General features: G+C 42.4%; 1 protein-coding gene across 1 annotated transcript in view; it reads left to right on the top strand.

The window, feature by feature from the left end:
- Positions 1-23,254, top strand: part of LOC121880709 (ryanodine receptor 3-like) — a 114,333-nt gene that overhangs the window by 22,078 nt on the left and 69,001 nt on the right. Inside the window, exons 2-18 of the mRNA XM_042388170.1 lie at positions 1,219-1,338; positions 5,774-5,878; positions 9,834-9,908; positions 10,086-10,164; positions 10,767-10,879; positions 12,134-12,233; positions 12,855-12,948; positions 13,831-13,905; positions 14,537-14,693; positions 15,314-15,478; positions 15,917-16,038; positions 16,986-17,166; positions 18,160-18,295; positions 19,655-19,750; positions 20,106-20,224; positions 21,507-21,640; positions 22,991-23,232. Coding sequence (XP_042244104.1) covers positions 1,219-1,338; positions 5,774-5,878; positions 9,834-9,908; positions 10,086-10,164; positions 10,767-10,879; positions 12,134-12,233; positions 12,855-12,948; positions 13,831-13,905; positions 14,537-14,693; positions 15,314-15,478; positions 15,917-16,038; positions 16,986-17,166; positions 18,160-18,295; positions 19,655-19,750; positions 20,106-20,224; positions 21,507-21,640; positions 22,991-23,232 — 2,113 coding nt within the window. The remainder of the gene's footprint in view (positions 1-1,218; positions 1,339-5,773; positions 5,879-9,833; positions 9,909-10,085; positions 10,165-10,766; positions 10,880-12,133; positions 12,234-12,854; positions 12,949-13,830; positions 13,906-14,536; positions 14,694-15,313; positions 15,479-15,916; positions 16,039-16,985; positions 17,167-18,159; positions 18,296-19,654; positions 19,751-20,105; positions 20,225-21,506; positions 21,641-22,990; positions 23,233-23,254) is intronic.

The following is a 23,254-nucleotide window of genomic DNA, read 5'->3' as shown; positions in this document are numbered from 1 at the left end:
TCCAATCAATTGTCCCAACCTCATTTGTACCATATAAAAAGAGTAAATAGCCTAAAGGAGATTGTGTCGGCTCAGAGGGACAGCCATGGATGTGTTTGATCATCACATTTAGAGGGGAAAACCCCCCAATTAGCTGGGCAGAGGCAGAGAAAAGAGGATAACTGTGTGTGTGTGTGTGTATGTGTGTGTGTGTGTGTGGTGGGGTTTGCTTATTTATAAGGTTTGCTTAGTTTTCTTTACACACAGCATTATATGCTTGATGAATATTAAATGATCATGTATCCTTATAGAAATATTCTAGAAATATTCACGATAAACTACAGAACCTCCTGGATGACCTTGGGATTCATAATCTTGCTCAAGGACACCTCACCGAGCTCAGTCTTAAAGGATAAGGTGCTGATATTCTATGTTTTTCTTATTGACAACAAATCCTTGAAAAGACCAAATCCTATAATTCTTTAAACCAGCAGAAGTTCTCAGACAGAAGTAAATATTGCATTTGTTGTGTTATTTTCAGCTGCAGATATGATGCTCTTGTGAGTAATAACGGCAGTAAGACAATATACAGTATGTAGGTTTGACTCAAAATAAACTACAATACCCACGTTTATCACAATGAAGAAACAGATCATCCGGTGCAACTGTGTGGCTTATTGATGTGTTTTTAATAGCTTTTGGACAGCAATGGAGATCTATGGCACAGAGGAATAAGTTACATCATGCTGAGGCTACACTGGCAATACTTGTTTATAGGATCAATTCATTGTTATTTTTGGTCTTTTCACTGGATTTGTTATCATTTGTAACATAGAATATCACCAGACCTATCATTTATACTACTCAAAATAGTCAGAATATAGCCATACTTATTCATACAATGATTTATTATGTAGAAAATGTGTAAATTATGCAGTAAAATATACAAGTACTTAGTTAAAAACAAATGTTTTAATGAATGAGTTTTTGAGAGTCATGCTGTTGCAACCTGCAGCCTGTTTCTGTCTGGTGTTGTTTCTCTACCACTGTTGGGGGGGGGACACTGACCAGACAGGGAACACTTTTAAGGCCTTAGTCTCCCCTGATCAACGGAGTGGGACGAGCATGCGTGCGGGTGAATTGGGGTTCTCTCGGGACACGATGCACACACTCGCAGCGTCTATACTCACACGCTGGCACGCACAGACACACAGACTGAAGTCCGTTTTGTCTTGACAGGATGATGAAGTGGTGCTCCAGTGCGTGGCCTGCATCCAGAAGGAGAATCGCAAGTTCTGCCTGGCTGCTGAGGGGCTGGGCAATCGGCTGTGTTACCTGGAGCCCACATCTGAAGCAAAGGTAGGCACAGGTTTGATTTTTCTCATCTGAAAAAAAAAAAATTCAAAGGAATATAGAGATGCATGTTAGTGGTGTGGGATGTCTGCTCAGCTCCTTGATCAGAAATCAACATCTTCTACTTAATGTGACGGAGCGAGTTTGGGTTTTTTTTGCAGTTATGTAATGAAATGTATTTCAACACACACACACACACGCATGTACAGAATATAATCAACATGTCACATGAAGCAGTCTGCAGAAAAGCGAACCGGATGAAAGGATGCATTCACCCAGGCGAGAGCTCTGCGGAAACCAAGCATCCGTTTAGTTCATCCTTGTTTAGGTCCCACAAACAATCAGTGAAGCCACACAGAGATGCACAGAAAGGCGGCTCAGCACCTCATCAAAGCAGGAACAACAGCTCACATCCACCGCAGTCCTGCTGATGAGCTTTTCTTCCAAGGGTTCAGGGACAACGTCGGCATCTCTGTGGGCCCACCGTCAAATGATAATTCCCTGAAATTACGCCCCTGGACGTATTTGATGGATTGTTTCATAAACAGTGCTGTCGTCGGCTGTAATTGCCTACAGCTTTATTGCCGCTGAGCTGCGCGGTTGTAGCTGCTGACGCATTTTCTGGTTTGTGCAACTAAGTGCAAAGTTTTAATGAGTTAAATTTAATTGTTTGTGTTTGTCATCAGTGGGTTGCCATATTAATGCACTTTTGTGTAACAAATACAAATTATGAAGAGCATCCTCAACTTTTCTTTTTACTTTAAGATGTTACTTCTTCTTCTTATTGCACAAAAAATTCAACAAGTGATCAGGAAAGAGTCATGGCAATCCCAGGATACTCTCATCTTTCACTGACACATGTTGTTCTGCTGCTAATCTGGCATTAATGTTTTCCTATAGCCTGTTGACAGTAGGCCTAATGGGCTTTTCCACATTGATTGTCTTTTAATCATAATCCATTAGTATTGTCTGAGACTAATTTCACTGAAGCCAAGGCACCAGGAATATGTAATGTGTGTAAATGTGTAAAACAAATATGATTTTCAAGCTGAGAGAAGAAGAAGGAATGATGTACAGAAGATCCAAAATGTGTTAGTAAATGGAGCACTGTACTCCTGGCATTTAGTATCTTCTCTTCTTTCAACAACCCCTGCCTGCCCTCCAACAGCTCTCACAAAGAGTGGGGATGGGGGGTTATTGTGCACAGAGGGAGGTGAGGCTTTCACCCCATATTGGATGGTAATTATACCTGACAGGTGTGATGGATGTTCTCCCTATCTGGCACTTTGTCTTCATTGCCTGCCGGTTTTATGAAAAGGCATCACCCCACCTTTGGGATCAACGATTGTGTGGTGAAATAAAAAAAAAACCAAGATGGCAATTTAGAAGTGGGCCTGGACAGCTGAATAGGATGCCTCCTTTCCTTGGTGAACTAGTCTAATAATGGGGCACAGAACTAGCACGACAGGATGAGGTTGATTTAAACAGTGCGCGGTTTAAATGCCAACATCAATCAGCCTGTTAGAGGCTGGTTGATTGTGATATATGACCTGCAGTTCTTGCCTGTCAGCGACTCAATATTATGACCACTGGAGGGTAGATGCCACCATGCCATAATGGCAGTGATGCTGTGTCTTTGTATGTGAATCAAAACAGTTCTCTTCATATCCCTACACTAGCACTGACCAATTGATATTAGCAAATCATTAGTTTTAGTTCCTTTATTTACCCCTTCAATTAACAGTTTTAGCAGCTCTCCAATTAAGCTGAAAAGGAAGCGTGTCTCCACACGGCAATCAGTTTTAACCCTGTTTGACCCCCTTTCTGGAGACAGAAATAAAGATGTGATCCATCCTAGCCCGCCATCTAGCTACGCTCTTTCCCTCAGCAAACGACAGGTGATAAACCAAACGTCAGAGCATGGCCGAGCTGCTGTAAAGCTGTCTCCCCGCTCTGCCTTGTGAGAGGACACCCTGTCAGGACTGGACACTCATCATCCTCTCTAGCTCTTTTAGACCTTCATTTCACTGCCTTTTTCTCCTGAGTCAGTCTCCCTCCCCACCAACTGTTACAGTCCTTATTGTTGAGAGGGCAAAGGTCAGCTCTTAGTCACCCTCAGAGATGAGCGTGGGGGTGGATTGCTTCCCACTAGAGCCTTTATTATGATTTCTCGACAGTGACACTGCTAGAGATACGGCTGGCTAGTGCAGAGGTTTCACCAGCCCAAAAAACAAGAAGCAACATTGTTATTCTGCTTACAGAATGAAGGGAAAAAAGATGAGACAATACCACTCTCATATCTGTATTGATATTAGAGTGGTAGCACCTCTAAAGCTCACTAATTAACATGTTGTATCTCATTTGTTCAGTCCTCACAAAGAACTAAATGTAAAAAACAGCAAGTCAGGGTTTTATGAGGTGCTCGCGCCAGACTATTTCTCGGCTGGGTGTGGTGACTTTCTAGAGTCTTCTCTCATCAATGTGAGGTTACCAGGCAACCAGCGGAGACTCCAGATATAGGGAACGAGATATAGGTGCTGATAGGCAGATGTTTTGACCTTTGGAAGGAGCTAGGCTAGCTATTTCCCCTTTTTCAGTCTTTATGCTAAGCTAAGCTAACTGTCTCCTGGCTGTAGCATCAAATTTAACAAAATGAGAGTGGTGGTGATCTTCTCATCTAACTCGAGGCAAAAGGAAATATGTGTAGTTCCCAAAATGTCGTACTGTTCCTTTAAGTGTATTTATGGGAGTGCTGAATGTTTTTTTTTTCTGCATGTCTGTACAACAAGAAAATGAGACATGAAGGATTAAAATAAACTCTCTAAAAATAGAACAAGTCATTCAAGTTGATGTCTAAATTAAGAGGTTTTGACATTTGGGAGTGTGTCGGTTGTCTGTTGCCGGTCAAAGAGACTATCTGGAAGCAGGGTTGTTGGATTACAACATACTGGCATGTGCCGCTGTAAATCAAGTCATCTCTTTCCCCGCCTGGAGTGTCTATACTGCGACATAGATTTTAATAATCAAGTTACCGAGATTTTGCACAGTAGCAGCCGTTTTACTCCTGGTGATCATACATGTGAATCCATTGTTTCTTCAACCTGAAACTGGGTTGTGTGAAGTTTGCAAATGAGGTTAGAATGAACCACTTTAGGAGGTGTTGGGATACTCAGTAAGGAGGCCAGGGAGGGTGTTTAGGTTGGTATCATTTATCTTGTAGCCATACCCCACGATATCTCTATCACTTCTTCCCTCATTCTGTCAGTGGATTGCTTGTATCCTCTCCTGTCCCATTCATTGCTGCCCTGGTTTGGGATGCGATTTGGCATCATCTCTGTTTTTTTGTTTTTCAAATAACGCTCCGTCTAAGACCTTGCTTATCTGAGCGCAGACTGACCAGAGAGCACTTAATCTGTTTTTAAAATACCTTTTAATGAAATTCGTCTACTTGATTAAGACGAACTTGGTTGAAGTGCAGTAAAAATGCAGCAGTCGGCACAGATTTCAGAAGTGGGCATCTAATCAAAATATCCCTGTAGTCTCAGTGAGCAGTTTTCATTTTTCTGATTATCTCTGGATGTTTTGCTTATGTGGCAAAAAGGTCTTTACCCACTAAATCAAAATCAGTTTAGACGAAAGGCAGGACAGGTGGCTGTGGTGATCCTTTCATTAATGGTGCTTTTGTTAAGGAAAACCATGATGGGGTAGTGTTGGTGGGATGTTGGAGCAGTGTCGTTTTCTCAGGCGAGTACTTTCTGACTTTTTGGATTCATACGTTTAGGACATGCTGCACAGTGCACACTGCACTGTACTCTAGATACTCTAGGTACTTTTTTACCCTGTGTTCTTTGCACAGGAATACAATACAAAATATGATCTAGAGTTTTAAAAAGAGATGGCTAAGAAGAAAGTTACAAGCAATATTACATTTATTGTGCACCTTATCAGGTTGTACGCTAATGAACAGCTATGGCAGTGACATCCATTAAAGCAAAGGTGCAGTAGGCAATTTTGCATTTTGGTGGCAGGCAGCAGGAGATAACATTTTCAAGGATTTCATTACCCAGAAATGATTAAACAGCACACTCCTTGCACCCAAAAGCCATTGTCTTTCATTTTCTTAATGGTTACAGAAGGTGGAGATGGTGTAAAAAATCTCTTTTGTGTCCAATATTTACAATACTGGTTCCTGTTTGGATGATTGCTTTAAATTTTTGATTCGTCACTTCCTGACTGCCGAGAAGACTAACCACACACGATAATACTCAGGTACATTCTTATATGCTGTAAAAATCTGTCCTGTGCAGCTTTAAACTATTAAAACGAGAACACAGAGGAATTCTGTATGTAGAATAAATGGAAAGTAACCTTTGAAACTCCTTTGTGAGAACATTCTGCTGTGTTAATTTTTAACCCAAGACCTACTTTTCTGCTGTTGCAGTATGTTCCTCCGGACCTGTGCATCTGTACCTTTGTATTGGAGCAGTCTCTGTCAGTACGGGCCCTGCAGGAGATGCTGGCCAAGAGCGGACAGAACAGTGAAGGGGTGAGTGATGCAGATAAGAAACACTCTGACACTCAGTACTTCAACTCTTCATAAGCCATCCTGAGTCATACTCTATATGTTGTTCCAGTCTGTTAAGACATTTTAAAAGACAAGGTTGTAGAACTGTATATTGTAGCGAATTCAGTCAACTAAATTTAATATTCTTAACTTGTTTAGTCACCATAAAGAGATTAATGGGCAAAATAGGCCCATTATGTTGGCCTGGGGACCCCTGCTGCAGAGAGGTCCGGGCCCTCATGAATACTGATGAGGATGAAGGGGATGCCCTGGCATTACTGCAGCTTTTCCTCAAGTGCCTCATGTCCTTTTGCCCATTTGATTAACACCAAGGCTTCAAGGAAAAGTCTAATTTAGCTACATCATTTCCTTTGTAAAAAAAAAAAAAAAGAGAAAATGTACAAGCAAAGAGTGCATTATATTACTGAGAGAAGATTTTGAATAACTTAAATATCTTTTTTAAAAGAATAATCAGAGGGGTAGTGGATGGTATCTGTACATGTAATCAATAGCATGTGGTAGGATTTGTAATCAGCGCTCATTCTTCACTCTGTTTCTGCTCCTGATGTTGTTTCAATTGTCCTCTTTCGAGTGTGTTTCCTTCTCTTTCCCATTGCTGTGACAGATGTGTAATTCTCCCATCTTTATCTTCTATTTTCTGTGTATAATCTCCATCTTCCGCATGATAGACACGCGGCCCGGATCGATTGGTATGTTCACCACTCATACCATTCCTCTGTCACCCCTCATGCATGATGCAGTAGATAGTAACAATACACAATTTGCACTCCTAATTAAACTCCTAATTTAGCCTCCTATGGCTTGTCTGCTGCAGCACATCACCACTTGACATTTTCTGTTTGCATTAGAAATCGTAGTTTATGCAAACACCTGAGCCAATGCTTTGAAATAACTGATGATCATATGGATTTTTTTTTCCGTGCACACTGGGTGAGTAGATTGTGTCTGAGCTCCTACCAACTTGACAGAGACAAATAGAGTTTTGCTTAGATTTCCCAATAAGGTCCCACACACACATCAGTTCTCATACAACTCACTTTCCACTGCTGGAGAATTAGAGCGGCACCAATGCTGGATTAGCGTCAGATTAACATTAGTCCTGTCCTGAGGGCATTCAGATGGATGTTCTTTGCAGTATCATTTGTTTTATGCACGCCCCCCCACATAGGATAAGCTCTCATTTGTCATACTATCTTCTTTTACTCATATTGGCTGTATGCTATAAGATGATGCAAACATCTTAGATCAAGATTTCTGAAATGAGAGAGACTCAATAAAAAAGCTCTCAGCATCACTTGGAGTCTTTTCAGTTTTTTGGGTTTTTTTTGCCAGTCCAACCCTTTAATGCCACATGGCTAATGATGGTGAGAATTTCCATAAATCCTCAGCTGTTAAGGCTCATATTCATCGACTTGACTTCAGAGATGAATGGATGTGTCAGGGCTGGAGCTTTGTGGCCGCGGTGGACTGTCTTTGCAGCAGAATGACGAAATCAAGACCATTGGTTCCACTGCTGCTGTGGGGAGTGTAAGAGCTATACAGCTGGCAGGGAATTATGAGCTGCAGCAGAGAAAAAAGGGTGCTCAAAATATTAAACGCTAAATTAACGCTCAAATGGACATACTTAACTGCTAGTCCAGCCTTATTCCTCTTGCATCAGCACCTCTTTAAGGCCTTAACATAACGCTTACTATTGTTGAGTTTCATACTTTCTAAAAGACTAGTTTCCTCATCTCATATTTCTTTTCTTAACCTTTCACACCATATGTTCCTTTGCAGCAAATACCCCAGGGACCTTTAGATAGCTTGGATGGCCATTTTCACTGTGTTACTTCAGTGCATTCTCTCCACTCACGTTTATCTGTTTTCGATATTGTCTACCTATTCATCATTCTTCGCCTGCGCTGAAATGTCACTGGAGGAAGCACCATTAAAGGGGAAATGGAGGTTGAATATGTCTCGGCTGAGGCTCTGAGATCAATATGTCTTTGAACAGATGGGCTTATCAATAAACAGTGGCTGGAGCAAATCGGTAGTCCGGCCTGTTTTAGCCGGAAGCCACTGAGACACAGAGGGGACCATCAGGAACCTGCAAAGACAACACACTAACAGTTAGTGTAAATGCCAACCCCTATTTAGCTCAATAACCACCAGCGAGCGCTCTGTGTGAATTTGTCATCACTCATCCAGAATGCAATGACCCGTTTGATTTGGGAGGTCGCCGGTCAAAAGGGCAAATGATGAGATCAGTCAGTCAAAGAGACAGAGCCGCTCTGATGACCTCTGGCGTGCTGGCGTTTCTTTTCCTCTGCTATCACTGCCACCTCTTTTTCTTTTAGCTTGGTGTTAGCTCGTGGTTCTTCTCACCCCCCCTTATAGAGAAACCACAACAGTGCAGCCACACACACACACACACACATATAATCTGCTGCAGGGCTCACACACTGGGAGGCAGCTAAATGTCACGCCTTTAAATTGATAGGAAGATGTCACTTGTGGTCAACAGCTAGATGAGGGACACAGTACAGAGCTTGTTTCTCTTTGATCAGATAGTCTTTTCCGTTATGGTTGAATGAGCCGAGGGTAATGCAGTTTGCTCATTTCAGTTGCTCAAGGTGTATTCAATTTTTGTTGTAATTTGTCTCCAGGTGTAGAAGATTCTTTTTTTCTAACTGATACGAGCCACAATTTCCCTTGCTGTGCTCTATCTGTACAACACACTGCCCAGCCGTGGGGTAAGGGAAGTGAGCGGGAGACTTAGGTTTATTGGTTGTGGTGATTGCAGCTGGATGTGCCTCGCCGCATTAAGCTCAGTACCTCAGCCAGCATATAGCAGTAGCCAGCAGCATAGAAGAAGCCTGGAAGCCAGTGCTGCAGTCCACACGACACAACTGCATCAAATCACAGGCCCCACTATTGTCCCGGTAGCCAATCGGGATAGAGAGAGAAAGAGAAAAAGAAGAAACAGAATGAGAGTGAGAGAGAGAGATGGTGCATGGTTGGATGTTTTCAAGAAACACTGCCATGATTTATGTATCTCACCAACAACTATAAGACTGTAATTTTGTAAAAAATCTACAGCATTGGTAGATACACATCATTAGTGTCTTGCTGTGATTGCATTTTTGTGATTAAACTAGAATGTTGGCATTGTTTCAGTAATTATTTCCTGATCCTGTGCCAATGGTATTGGTATGGGATTCAACTTGTTTTTCTTAATCCCTCTCAAAAAAAATTGACTTTCTGACTATCACGTGTGCCCCCAGGACTTTCATCATTTGTACCAAAGATTAAAATAAGGCAGTGGCAGGCAGAAAGGCTCAGGAGAACATTTGTTCTTTCTGAATAATGACACTCTTTCTTACCTTAATGCTTCCTAGAGGCTCATAAGGAAGGTGAGTAACATGGGAGTTGCTTGCCGAATAAAAACAGCAACAGAAAATCCCTTTGCATCTCTACCTGTAGAGATCTCATTTGTTCCCCTCCTGCATCTTAACCCAAACCCCATAAGCGGTGAAGTCATTCCCTACCAATGTTAACACTGCATCGGAGACTTAAAGTAGTTGTTCATCCTTCCGACATTCCTGTAGTCGGAGTGCAGGAAAGATGACCCCGTATCCTGTTCGCTCATGGATACAGGAGCCAGATACACCATCTCCTGTGGCAAGTCAGATTGCATGTCTTTATTGGCGAGATGGGATGGCCAAAACCCTCTCCCAGGAGATATGTGGCCCCCGGCTTGAGGTCATCATCGTCAGCGAGAAGGTCCTCGCTGAGGTCAACATTGAGTGCCAGAGGTCGGGTTGTAGATTGAAGCGGTTGGAGGGAGACCACTGGGGCTGTTCTGTCACGATGTGGAGCTGACGTGTAAAACTGTGTATTTCTGTGTTTTCATGTGTGTGAATGATCTCTTTAGGCAGCGCAGAGTGGCGGACACAAAACTCTTCTGTACGGACACGCCATCCTCCTGCGGCATTCCTTCAGCTCCATGGTAAGAGATTGGACACAACCGCCATCCATGTCTCCATCATAAAAAATTCAAACCGGATTATCACAGAAGCAGGATTTAAACGTCATTGGCAATTAAAGTATATGACAATCACATGAAAAGCAGCGTGCGAGTGTGACGGCTCTGTCTTGTGTGGTTTGATGTGTCTGTTGACTACAGTACCTGGCCTGTTTGAAGACATCAAGGTCACAGACAGATAAGCTGTCCTTTGATGTCGGCCTGCAGGAGGATTCAACAGGTAAAAGAAAAGCTCTGGTACAGTTTGCTTTTATCCACCTCTTCCTCTTTTTTTTTTTACCCTCACTGGTTATGTCTCTCTTTATCTGTCTCTATGTCTCTCTGTCAGTTTCTTTCACTCAGTCTATTCTTCCTCTCTACTGTCTGCTTTCCACAACCCCCCTACTCCTCTTTATCTCTCTCTCTCTCTCTGCACCGTATTTGTTCATGAGCAAATTTCACTGTGTGTCTTTTCAGCATCTCAGTTAATATTCCCTGAGGAGCAGTGTAGACACGCAGTGTGGTTCTTTTATCAGTGCTGATTACATCTCCCCAGCACATTTGATCGTCTTGTTGTGGTATCTTGATACCTGGACCCACTTCTTATTTGCTTTATTATTTATTTCATACCGTGCAGTAAATGAGCAGTTGCTTCAATATGACTTGAAAAGATTGTTGCCATGGTGCATTCAGATGTGTTTGACTCCTCATTTCAGCCTACACTCCCTTTATTACATACTTAGCGATTAAAGATGACGTTTGGGCAGTGACAGTCAAAGCTGTTCAAATTAAAAACATGTAGACAGGTTATATATGTGTGTGTATGTGTGTGTGCCATTATAGGTGAGGCTTGTTGGTGGACGATCCATCCTGCCTCCAAGCAGAGATCGGAAGGAGAGAAGGTGCGCATCGGTGATGACCTCATCCTCGTCAGCGTGTCCTCTGAGCGATACCTTGTAAGTTCATGTTATTTGCCATTTAATCGTTGAGGCTTCACTGTATGTGTGTGTCTGTGTGTGTGTGTGTGTGTGTGTGCATGCATAATGTAGAGGTCTTAGTAGGAGACCATCAAATCTGCTTTCCCTGATGTGACAAAATTTCAGATTATCCCAATCCGGTTACCACATACTGCGCTTTTCCCATGACCTCACTCCTGCAGGAGGCTTAAATCCTACTGAATATTAAGAGCAACAACTTTTCCCTTCTGGATGCTAACAATTACATTAAGCAACATTTGAACTGCGCTGGAAATGTCTGGTTTGTGAGATTATGGTAACTGTGTTGTTGAGGTTTCTTTAGACTGCCGCTGAGCCTCTGTCGTTATCTTCCTCGTCACATCCCCACATCTCGCTGCCATTAATAATGATTATGTCCCTACTGCACTGCTGAACTAGCTTCTTCAGCTCTTTTACTATGAGGCCATCCTGCCCCCTGTGCATAGCACTGTGCAATATAAACCCTGGGAAGCATGTTCCCTGTGATCCATGGAGGTGGTGACAGCAGTCAGGCTGTGTTTACCCCCCCCACCCTCCCTTGGCGGTAGGGGCACGGCCAGATGACCATGATCGCCTTACAGTCACCAATGTCAATCTGGTAGTCTGTCCCTGCTTTCACCCACACCATGGGTTGTGGGGACATGCAGCACCTAAGGGCTGCAGAGGGAGTCTGGGGAGAGAGGATGATCAGGACACAGCTGCCACAAAATTTGTTTTTTTTGGACAGAACTGTGATGTACAAAACTATGGAAAACACACATGCACACACACACACACACACACACACACACACACACACACACACACACACACACACACACACACACACATACAGCATAGCCCCCAGATGCCATGAATCCCCAAACACTCAAGGCATCTGTCAGTCAGTTTCATGGTGCCCTCAACACTCCACATGATATACTAAACTTTCCTTCTGCATCAGTGATTATAAAGTTTCAAACTTTAGCTGAACCCTGCTTAAAAAGTCAACATCCTTTCAGTTTAAGTTTTTTTTTTTTAATCATAAATCCAGTGCAGATCTATCCAAAGAATCAACAATGGTTTGCTGTCAGGTGATTCCTTAGAGATTCGTCTGATAAAGACGTTCATGCTGATGTATTTTAATTTCTTTGGTTTCTGACAATCTTTAAAAAGTTTAATGGATGCACATAATGTAAGTAAACATTGCATGTAATGTTTCCTTGTGTCCTACAGCATTTATCCATTTCCAATGGCAACATCCAGGTGGACGCCTCCTTCATGCAGACACTGTGGAACGTCCATCCCATCTGCTCTGGTAGCAACATAGAGGAAGGTAGAGACTTTACACAAAACCCCTGCGTCCACTATTTCTTCACAATTTTTTACACAGTCTTCTCCACAGATCTCTATTTTTTCAAGTTTGCAAATTTCCTAAAGCAAGAGAAATATATATATATATATATATATATATATATATATATCTCAAACTTAAGAAGGAAAGAAAACATGCACACTTGAAAAAAGGAAGAGGGTGTAGGCAGTCAGATGAATGTGAATGAGTAAATATATTTCAAGCCGGGTTCAAGTTTTCTCTAATTAGGAAAGGCCCTCAAACATTCGCAGCACTTTTCTGTTTCATTTGTATGATAAAAAGAATCTCATTTAACAGTTTTTTTTAAACATGAAGAATTTCTATCTAAAAGTGTAATTTATTTGGCTGTGACCAAGCCCAGGATTAATGCTTGTTAGTGACTATAGAGTACATTAGAAAACCTACACCTACATATGGAAGTGATCTCTGAATTTATAACTCATCTTTATGATCCAGATAGTCTCTCTTTCCAGATCTCTGAGATAACAAGTTTTCATAATGGAGGCAGAAGCAGCAACAAAACGGGAAATTAAATGTCAAGAGTCACAATATTTTAATTTTCTCTTCCTCCTCCGTCAATAGGCTACCTGTTAGGTGGTCATGTGATGCGGCTGTTCCATGGACATGACGAAGTAGTGACCATCCCAGGATCAGACCAGAGTGAAGAGCAGCAGAGGTGTGAAACATAGCACAAGTTCACAAGTGCTGAATAACCTAGATTACAGTATAGCATTAGGGTCACGCTTAGTTAAAGCAAACCAGTTACTGTATGTAGCACATGATGCTAACTAACCTGTTGATTCCAATGATTCCTCAACTCCCACCTTCATAAAAGGGCCTCTGACCAGCGTGACACTCTGCTATCATGGGAGCAAAAATGGCTGCCGTGTTATTTATATCCACAGTGTAGCTGCTTGGTGCCAACACAGATAAGGTAGGCCACAGAAAAATGGCACACTGGACTTGAAGTGGGTCAAAACAGCGGCCAAGGCCCATGATCACTCAGCCAGGTGCCAAGAGATGTGTCTTTCTCCTGGGCACACATACACACATAATGCACACACACCAGGTCTATTTTTAGAACCCAGCATGGCAAATATGGGGGCAGGATTAGATAGTAATTTCCAGCTTTCCTCTAGTGTTGTCCTTGAAATTCAACAAAAGGAGCATGGTTTTTAAAGGTCTTACATTTTTCTGGGGCAGATCAAACACACTCCAAGCTGTCACCGGGGGGTTGATGAGTGATTTCTTTTATCTTTGGACCCAGTCACCCATATCACTGATAGACAGTGTAGCTGTGGGTTATCAGGGCGCACATGTCTCTGTTTGACGGATGTGATGCTGCTGTCAGCAGAGTAAATACAGCCCGTGCCTCAGTGTTTATGTGTTTATGTGTCTGAGACGAACATCCTCCCAGTGAATATCAGTGTGACAAATGAGAGTAAAGAGGTGGTATTCTTCTAAGCCAGAGAGAATGACCTTGACAGTATCAGTGGTGGCTAGACATTTAAAGCATCCACAGACAGACCACCCACTCATGCTTTTCTGGCATCCCCAGGATAGTCAACTATGAGACGGGTAAAGCTGGCGCCAAGGCCAGGTCCTTGTGGAGGATGGAGCCACTCCGAATCAGGTGGGTTGTATCTTACATGATGCCTTCCTTCTTGTCTCTCACTGCCTGCTAGATTCTTTTTTTTCATTTTTGCCATTGTTTGCCTCCATCGGTTTTTTTTCCCCTCATCTTGTCTGCATGACGTCTCTCTGCCTGCTGTTTCTTCTTCTATTTTTTTTTTTTTACTCTCAGGACCCATTTGTCGTTTCCTCCCTCTCACTACCTATGATTTAAAGCTGCACTATGGCCTCTCTGTCTCTTCATTCCTCTATCTCCCCTCCTCGCTCTCTTTCCGTCTGCCACCCTCTCATTTTCTTTGACCCGGCTATTTTACAACCTCACAGGGATGCATCTTTCCTTTTCCATTTCACTTGTTGTGTCAAATGTGATATTTGTCACTTCGACCATATTTTGACCCTCTTTTGTTTCCTGAATAGAAACAAAGTGCGTAATTAGTTAAATGTTTTCAGCTATTTGCTAATTATTCTACGCTGCTGCATGGCATGCTAGATAATTCACAGCTGGCGGCAATGTTTAGATCAACTAATTAGTGTATATTAGACATCCGGGGCTTACAAAAGTCAACCTTTGATCCTTTTTTTTTATGTGTGCATATTAATGTGTATCTGTGTATCCATGGTGACCTTGACAGTTGGAGTGGGAGCCACATCCGCTGGGGCCAGCCCTTCCGACTGCGGCACCTGACCACCGGCCACTACCTGGCCCTGACCGAGGACAGAGGGTTGGTGCTGCAGGACCGAGAGAGGTCAGACACCATCGCCACGGCCTTCTGCTTCAGAGCTTCTAAGGCAAGGACACACACATATGAGACCTGGACTCCTTGCTGTTCCTCAAGGTGACCTGTGTCACATGGGATTAACCACACACTTCCTCATTAAACGCCACAGAGAGGGAGTTACAAAGGATCACCTCTAAACCTTTACAAATGAACCACCCACTATCCTTGGACTGGAAAATCACCATTTCTTCAAGGACAATGAAAATTATAAGAATTATTGCACCAGCGAAAGCTACGCCAAAGAGGTTAATTTAGCTGAACTTGTCAACTGTGACTGAACCGACATTTTAGCTCTACTCTGTGTAATGGAGTTTTAGATATGGCTGGTGATTGTGAGCCAATTAGTGACCCTTCCAATGTGGATTTAAAGCATGTATTATAGAATACAAGTCAAGTCATTTATCACGGGACTCTTCATGTCAATTATGGGTTGCAATTATATCTGATCCTAATAGCAAAACAATCACAATCCTCCCTCTCTGTCACGGATAGAGCATTAAGCAGCAGATGCAGTTGACATGTGGTCGGTGGTTTGATTAAGAACAAATCTGCATCCAGTGTGTCTCTATGTGCACGTGTACTCATGCATTTCACAGCTTTGACATGTTCATTTTCTCCTCCCTTGTGTAGGAGAAGCTGGAGCAGAGCCCCAAGCGGGACATCGAGGGCATGGGAGTGGCAGAGATTAAATATGGGGACTCGCTCTGCTTCGTCATGCACGTGGCCACGGGACTCTGGCTCTCCTACCAGGCACCTGATGTCAAATCTGCCCGTCTGGGTCCCCTCAAGAGACGAGTGAGCGAAGACAAGCACAAGCACTCTCCGTTCCGTTTTCAACTTAGAATGCAAAGCATATACAAAAACAAACAAAGTTAATAGATGAATGAGATTCCTTGAAGAGGATAATTATTTTCAGGGAAACAAAATGATTGAGTTAAAATGATTGTCCATTAGTTTGTGTCTCTGCATCAACTAAATATAAACCTTGTCCCTTGGCTACTGTGACAGAAGTGATAGGGGCGTGCGTGTGATGATGTGCGTGACAATGTGTCCTCCATGTAAACACAGCCAGATAGCCTGTAGTGTCATCACCTGTGTTCCAGACATTGTGGCTCAGTCCGCCTGAGGACGGCTGGAGACATTCTATCCATTAAATAGCTTCCTCTTCCTTTTTTGGTCCTTTTCCTATATTGTCTCACGGCGGTGTCTCACACTCTTTCTCTTCCTCTCAAGGCCTGCCTACATTCTGAAGGTCACATGGATGACGGGTTGACCCTGCAGCGCTGTCAACACGAGGAGTCCCGAGCGGCACGCATCATCCGCAACACCACGCTACTCTTTAAACGATTCATCAGGTATGCTAAACACTGCAAAAATGCTGCTATTCCTCACTGGTGCACACAGTGACATGATCGCACAAATTGCCCAATTAAACCAAATTAGTGTACCTCCCACTTTTTTCTTAAGCCACTTTATTAGGTTAATAGTGTTCTATCATTGGTACAAATTACGTAAGCATCACACTGAGGATGGTTGAGTATAATTTCTAGAGATGATAAAGAAAAGAGTCCCCAAATGCACCACATCACTAAATTACAGCCTCCAAACCAGACATCTCAAAGCCCCACAGAATCTCACACAGTCCACTTAGTTGTGATGTAAAGTCCCTCCAGATTGCAAACGTACCCAGTGGAGAGTTTACGCTATGAGTTTTGACTGAGTGGGGTGCCAAAGCCCCAGACAGCTCACTCAGTGGTCCAGTCATGCATTTCCGAATGGCAAACAGTGCAGCAGCGTCACGGCTACGCACGGCCAGCTATGAGGAAAAGAAGCCCTGAAGCACGTAAGTGGATGCTTCCACTACCCTTTATTTGTTATCAAACGGCCCGCTGTCCCCTGGGTCGGGTTCGAGGGCACTCATGGAACATGTGAGAGTTTGTCAGCTTCTCCCCTGCGGCTGTGACACATACATCTCCCCACACCCCTCCAACGCGTTCGACAGGAGCTATTTTTAGTAGGCCAGCGGAAATCAGCATTTCAGCATGGATGAACCTGTGGGCTAAACGTTGAGATCACAGCCTCTCAAGTCTGTTCAGCCTCCCAGTCAGAGTGTCTGTATCAAAGGGTCACAGTGGTAATTTGTGATGAATGGTAGCATTTTGAAAGCTATACATGATCAAGAAAATTAGTGGGGACTGCTGTCATCTCTGAAAAAACGTTTTTGTTTTTTTTTTAATCGCACTTGTCTCCCAGTTTGTCTGAGCGTTGATGTTTCTGTGCTCTCTCTGTCTCCCTCTTCCAGAGACCTAGATTGTCTTGGTGTTAAGAATAGGGCACTGGTCTCCCTGCCCGTCGAGGAGGTGCTCCAAACCCTCAATGACCTCATCACCTATTTTCAGCTCCCTGACGCCGAGCTGGAGCACGAAGAGAGGCAGATCAAGCTACGGTCACTCAAGAATAGGCAGAATCTATTCAAACAGGAAGTGAGTTTCACTATCAAGGAGGGCAAACTCACAGTCCATGAAATATCAGTTAATAATACCAAGAGCTGTTCTGCTGTGTAGCAAAATAGTTTGACTTGTGATTGAGGCAGTTCTAGTAAGTGACTGCACATAAGAGTGAGCTGAAAGCGGTGCAAAAGAAAAGCTAAAGCAATTGATTCTTTGTGGTGTGTTTCAATGCCATCTTGTATTTGGAGGCACTGCATTTGAAAGTGTCAGCAGTTTTGGTGTTATAAGTTTTCCCCGAGGCTGGCACGAATGCACTGAAGCTTTCTTGCTAAGCCTCTAGGACCTAAATTGCTTTCATCAATTACGAAATGTCAGCTGCCTTACTGAGGGGACCTATGATGTCAACCATCTAAACTCCCCTTACCTCTAACAGGCTACAACAACAAAATGAATGTGTCACCATATCCTCAAGCCAACTTTAATAAATATTTAATAGAATATATGTGCAATTATCATACAATATGTAACTTTTAATATCTGCAAATTACGCACATTTCATCAATTCATCTTTCACTTTATTTACCTGTTTTCCCATGATAATACACCAAAATAGCACATCTCTGTCCCACCCCTAATATATTACATTTAGATGGTCAATTTGTCACTGTAGACAGCTGACTCATGATTTTTTCTCGCCGTTATAAATCATCTGCAATTTCCATTTTGTCTTTTACGCCCTCCATTTAGCATATCTGATCACTATAGATATTTCTCTGTGGAATAAATCACCATGACATGACCACCAAATGGGACAGGAGAGAGCCATTGGGGTTGTGTTCATGATGGTCAACTAATTGAATGCTGAAGACAAGGATTTCACTAAATTAAGCTCTCAGACTATGAGAGCTTGCTATTAATACCTGCATTTTGAGAACATTAATGTGTAAAATGTGCATATTTTATATTTATTTTCTTTTTATGTGTTTTTTATGATGTTAATGAGTTGGGTCACTGTGCATTTCTTAGGGCATGCTGACTCTGGTGTCCAACTGCATCGACCGTCTGAACGTGTACAACAGTATGGCCCACTTTGGAGAGTGTGCTGGGTCAGAGGCCGGAGCAGCCTGGAAAGACATTCTCAACCTGCTGTATGAGCTGCTGGGTAAGAAGCTCCACATACCACGTACACACATATGTATGGACAAACACACACTAAATGAATTTCCACTGTACCTCCCAGCTCTAAGTGTAGTGGTTCAGTTGTGATGAGGAACTGTGCTGACCTGGTATTTAACCAACTGCTTTACTGACTCTTCAGACTGGAGGATTGAATTCTGAGGTTGCCAAAAACTACATGACCTTACATATACACACACAGACACGCATTAAACATGCACACACACTATAGCTACCCCCATCTCTAATACTCACACATATACTCACATTGTTGGAGAAAAGAATTGGTGGCATGTGGCCCATTGCATACAAAGAAGCTTTCCTGTTTATGTGATGTGCTTTCAGGGCGTCACGCCAACAAGATCAGTCGTCACACACAATTTGGGGTGTCCCCTATTGGCCAGATGGTTTTAACTGTTGAAGCAGCCTGAATGTCAACTCTCATCACTCTTTATGCTGCTGTTCTTGTTGCTCTTTATGCTCCCATAACCCAATGTCATCAGCCCTGACTTTCTAAAAAATCACTTTAACCTCATGCACTGCTACCATATGCTCTGTCAAATATAGATGTTTCTTACTAAAGTGACCTGGCAGGGAAAGATATATATATATATATATATATGTTTTTGCTCTCCCTCTCTGTCCGCTGTCTTCTATCTGATGAAAATAATGTTTGGCTGGATCATTTTTTTCAACAACTGAGACATAAAAATACATCTCTGAGCAGAAAATTCTAAGCAGGCATGATTTTCTTGAATATGCCCCGTTCTTAAGGAGAGAATGTGCATAGTCTTTATGTTAAGTTTATCTCCCATCCTGCCACATTGAAGCCCCTCTGCCCTCCAAGTGTGTCCTTCACACTCTTATTTACACTGATTTCACCTCCTGGCTCCTATTAGTGTTCCAGCCACGTCTCTTTCTTCCCCCTGTTCCCTCCTCCACACACCTGCTCCGGCGCAGCACTAAGTGGATTTGGGATGCCTCCCTCCTTTCTTCCTTGTCTGTCTGCGTTAGGTGACCCTGTCTTTCTTTGCTAGGACATATGTGGGTGTGTATTTGTGCTTGTTTGTGTTTATGTCTTTCCTCTCCTTGTGTTGTTCCCTCCCTCTATCTTAGGTGTCTTCCAAATTAATATGTATAAGAGGGCCAAAGCAGCACCTCTCCCTTCTTTGGCTTAGGGTGTGCTTTTAAGGTGTCCACCTTTGGTTGACATTGTTTTGCTGTTGTGTAAGGAGTGAGGTTTGGCAGTGCACTGAAGGGGATCCATCAGACTACTTTGCAAAAAAAAAAAAGTTCTTCTTTCCTATAAGATTTGACTCATGCACACTTTTCTTGTGCCCTTCAGCGGCCTTAATTAGAGGAAACAGGAACAACTGCACCCAGTTCTCCAACAACTTGGACTGGCTGGTTAGCAAGCTGGAGAGACTAGAGTCTTCTTCAGGTACGCTCATTATTATTCTCACACATCCTCAGCTTCCTGTGAAACAGCATTGTGAAATACCTTGTATTTTTCTCTGTGAAAGAGACATCACAAAACGATCAAGTCCCTTTGATGGCAATCCAGCACTCCTCAACAGAGACATGAGTCTCAAAGGATGTAAAAAGATGACACTGCTTGCCTAAAAAAAATAACATAGGCACTTTTACGTTTTAAGTGTAAAGGATGCACCAGTAGTTACAGTATCTGAGTGTTCCCGTTTGAACAAAGTGGACTGTATGTCTCTTTGAGGAGTGTCCTCTGGTGTGTCTTTCTCCTCTGCGGGTGTTAACTAATTGATGAATTTGCGGCTATGCAGGCATCCTGGAAGTTCTCCACTGCATTCTAATTGAGAGCCCCGAGGCCCTCAACATCATCCAGAGAGGACACATCAAGTCCATCATATCACTGCTCTACAAGCACGGACGCAATCACAAGGTGAGCAGCACGTAGATCAGACCTTTGGAGCACAAGGAGAATGTTGTACAATGAACCCAAATTGTAAATAAAGGTAAACATAGGTTTGATGTCTTGGTGAGAAACCACACACAACACTGCAAATACAGTACAGTGAGTTTTTCACTTTCAGGCTACACACACATTGCTTGTAGCTCTTTTTCAGTAGTAAAGAGAATTAGGTGGTAATTTCAAATTAGTATAAGACAATAAAACAACAGAATAAATACTTAAAGGAGGACATTTTGGGGAACACATTTATCCGCTTTCTTGCTGAGAGTTAGATGAGAAGATAGATCATGTCTGTATAGTAAATATGTGGCTAGAGCCAGCAGCTGGTTAGCTTAGCTTAGCTAGTCTAGTCCTGTTTCCAGTGTTTGTACTAGGCTAAGCTAATGGTTGCTGGCTCCAGCTACCCAAAGACATGTGAGTGGTATCAATCTTCTCAATAAACTCAGCAAGACAGCGAATAAGCACATTTTGTTGAACTATGTCTTTAGGATGCGCACTGATACATCACCAGTCACTTGGATGTCGTCAGAATTTTTTTGTCAAGCAAGAAAGCACATAACAACATGAAAGTACACACTGCTTGTTTACCCTGCGTCCAGTCATCTTCAGTTCTTTCCTCATTAAGCTCACCAAAATGGTTCACTGGATGCAAATCCATTTCCATAACAGTTCCCTCTGGGACTCTTTCTCACCTGTTCTTCTCTTTAGCTACTTATTCATTACGTTTAACATTATGTCTGCCAGCATACAAAGTTCCATCCAAGACAGAAGGTTCCTGGGGTTTGGTTGCAGAGCGTCCCCATCATGAATCAATCTCTTTAACAGTGAATTGAGATGGGGAGGAGGCAGTCAGATGGCCTGGGTCATAAATCAGCCTGAATGTATCATTTAGCTATGGAAGCAGGAGAAAAGGGCCAATGATAAAGCGTAGGGGCTCTGGCCTGTCACCCTTGGCTGAGCTCCCCAGCCCATTTAATTCTATGGCTTTGTTAAGCTAACATAAAAGGAATATTATTGGACATGTTTTTGCCCCCATGAGCATCTCATGAGTAATTATGCAGTGGGTGCTTGAAAAGAGGCTGTCCCTAGAGCAGCAACCTGGTCAGTGTTTAGGGACAAAGATAATCAGTAATTTCTAGAAAGGTATGGATTCATATCCAGGGATTAATATCAGTTGTTGGGGAGCTGTTATACTCTTCCTCTTGATATTGTTGCTTATGTTCCTCCCCGGTTTCTCCACTTCTCTCTTTAGATTCTGGATGTGCTCTGCTCGTTGTGTGTGTGTAACGGCGTAGCTGTGCGAACCAATCAGAACCTTATCTGTGATCATTTGCTGCCCAAGAGAGATCTGCTGCTGCAAACCCAGCTTGTCAATGATGTCCAAAGGTTAGAAAACATTCATGCACCTTCTCCTGTCAACATCATGCTTCTCTGATACAATTTTAGATTTTAGTTATTTATTTTCACTTCAAAATTACATTTCCAAATCTAATGGTTTAAGTAAGGAAGTAATTTAAAAACAATGTTACCAAGTCATTAAAGTTTTTTAAATAGTGATTTTTTAAAATTAGGTTGCATCATTTAAATCAAAGGAATGTCTTAGTCACTAAAGACTTGTCCGATCAAAGCAATCAGCAATATAAACAAGAAGTCACTGAAGTATACCAACATAACAGCTGTAACTGCCTGCATAACTGCTAAAAATAACAATTTTAGGCAGTAAAGTGATATATCAAGTATATATTTCTCTGATATATCATTTGTAATGAAGGTATGATGCTGTTTTATTTATATATGCTTGAAGAAATATGTGTGTTTCAGAGTCGTATGTACTTTACAATTGGGATCTTATTAACCAATGTTATTTAGTCCCTTTTTTTATTTAACAGCATTTGGATCCAGTGTCAGGCTAGAACCATTAAGCCTCTTTTGTTCTTCTACTTTACTTACCTGTTTTACTTTTATTTTTTCACTGAACAAGTTGTATTAGCAGGCTAATGTTAGCTTTGTCAGTTGGTTTAGTTATCTAGCTACATAACAGTTGTTCCCAATTACTGAGTGTAACTATTTAGTAACTACTAATCTCTACGTGAGAACTAGTTTGTGTGGTGCAACTCATTTTAATTGATGTGTAAATCTCCACTTAGTAAATACTCAAGTTACAACTAGGCTAAACTGAAATTAGAAACAGCTGGTGTAACCGGCTCCAGAGCCCAGTCTGTTGTGGGTTAGTGTATATTCATCATTCAAATCTTTGGTCCATGTAATTGCGTATACAAGCTACACATTTACAACTAATGCTACATGTTGAGTGTGGATTGTGTTTTCTTAACAACATGGTCCACTAATTGGAACATGACCAATGAACACTCAACCATGAAGTGACGGAAACAACAAGGCACCGTACACTGACATCACATTGGGCCTTAGCCCATGTGAAATGTCCTATTATCGCTTAAGATCCTCAAACTTTAAGTCTCTATGAGATAAACTAAGATTTATCTCACTAATCTAACCAATAATGAAGTGATCTGCTTTGCTCTGCCTTGTTTCAAGATATCAACGCATTTTTAGGAACCAAACGAATTGGAAGCAAATTGAATTATCTTGTCCTAAGGGCAGACTTTTTGTTTTAAGAAGAAAAAGAAGATGTTACAACTGAATATAAGAATATCTGAGAATATTGTTCTTGCGCTGTGGGTCATTTAATGATTTTATGTTTTACTTCATTGCCAGTATGAGACCGAACATCTTCCTCGGGGTGAGCGAGGGCTCAGCTCAGTATAAGAAGTGGTACTATGAGCTGATGATAGACCAGGTGGACCACTTTGTGACCAGCGAGCCCTCCCATCTGAGGGTGGGCTGGGCAAACACTAAAGGCTATGCCCCCTACCCTGGGGGAGGTGAGGGCTGGGGGGGCAACGGCGTTGGAGATGACCTCTATTCCTATGGTTTTGATGGACTCCACCTCTGGTCAGGTCAGTGTTTGGAGGAAAAGTG

The sequence above is a fragment of the Thunnus maccoyii genome, chromosome 16 (assembly GCF_910596095.1).
Source record: "Thunnus maccoyii chromosome 16, fThuMac1.1, whole genome shotgun sequence".
In the NCBI taxonomy this organism is placed as follows: domain Eukaryota; kingdom Metazoa; phylum Chordata; class Actinopteri; order Scombriformes; family Scombridae; genus Thunnus; species Thunnus maccoyii.
The sequence above is the reverse complement of the archived record's forward strand: the minus strand, read 5'-3'. Positions and strand labels throughout refer to the sequence as shown.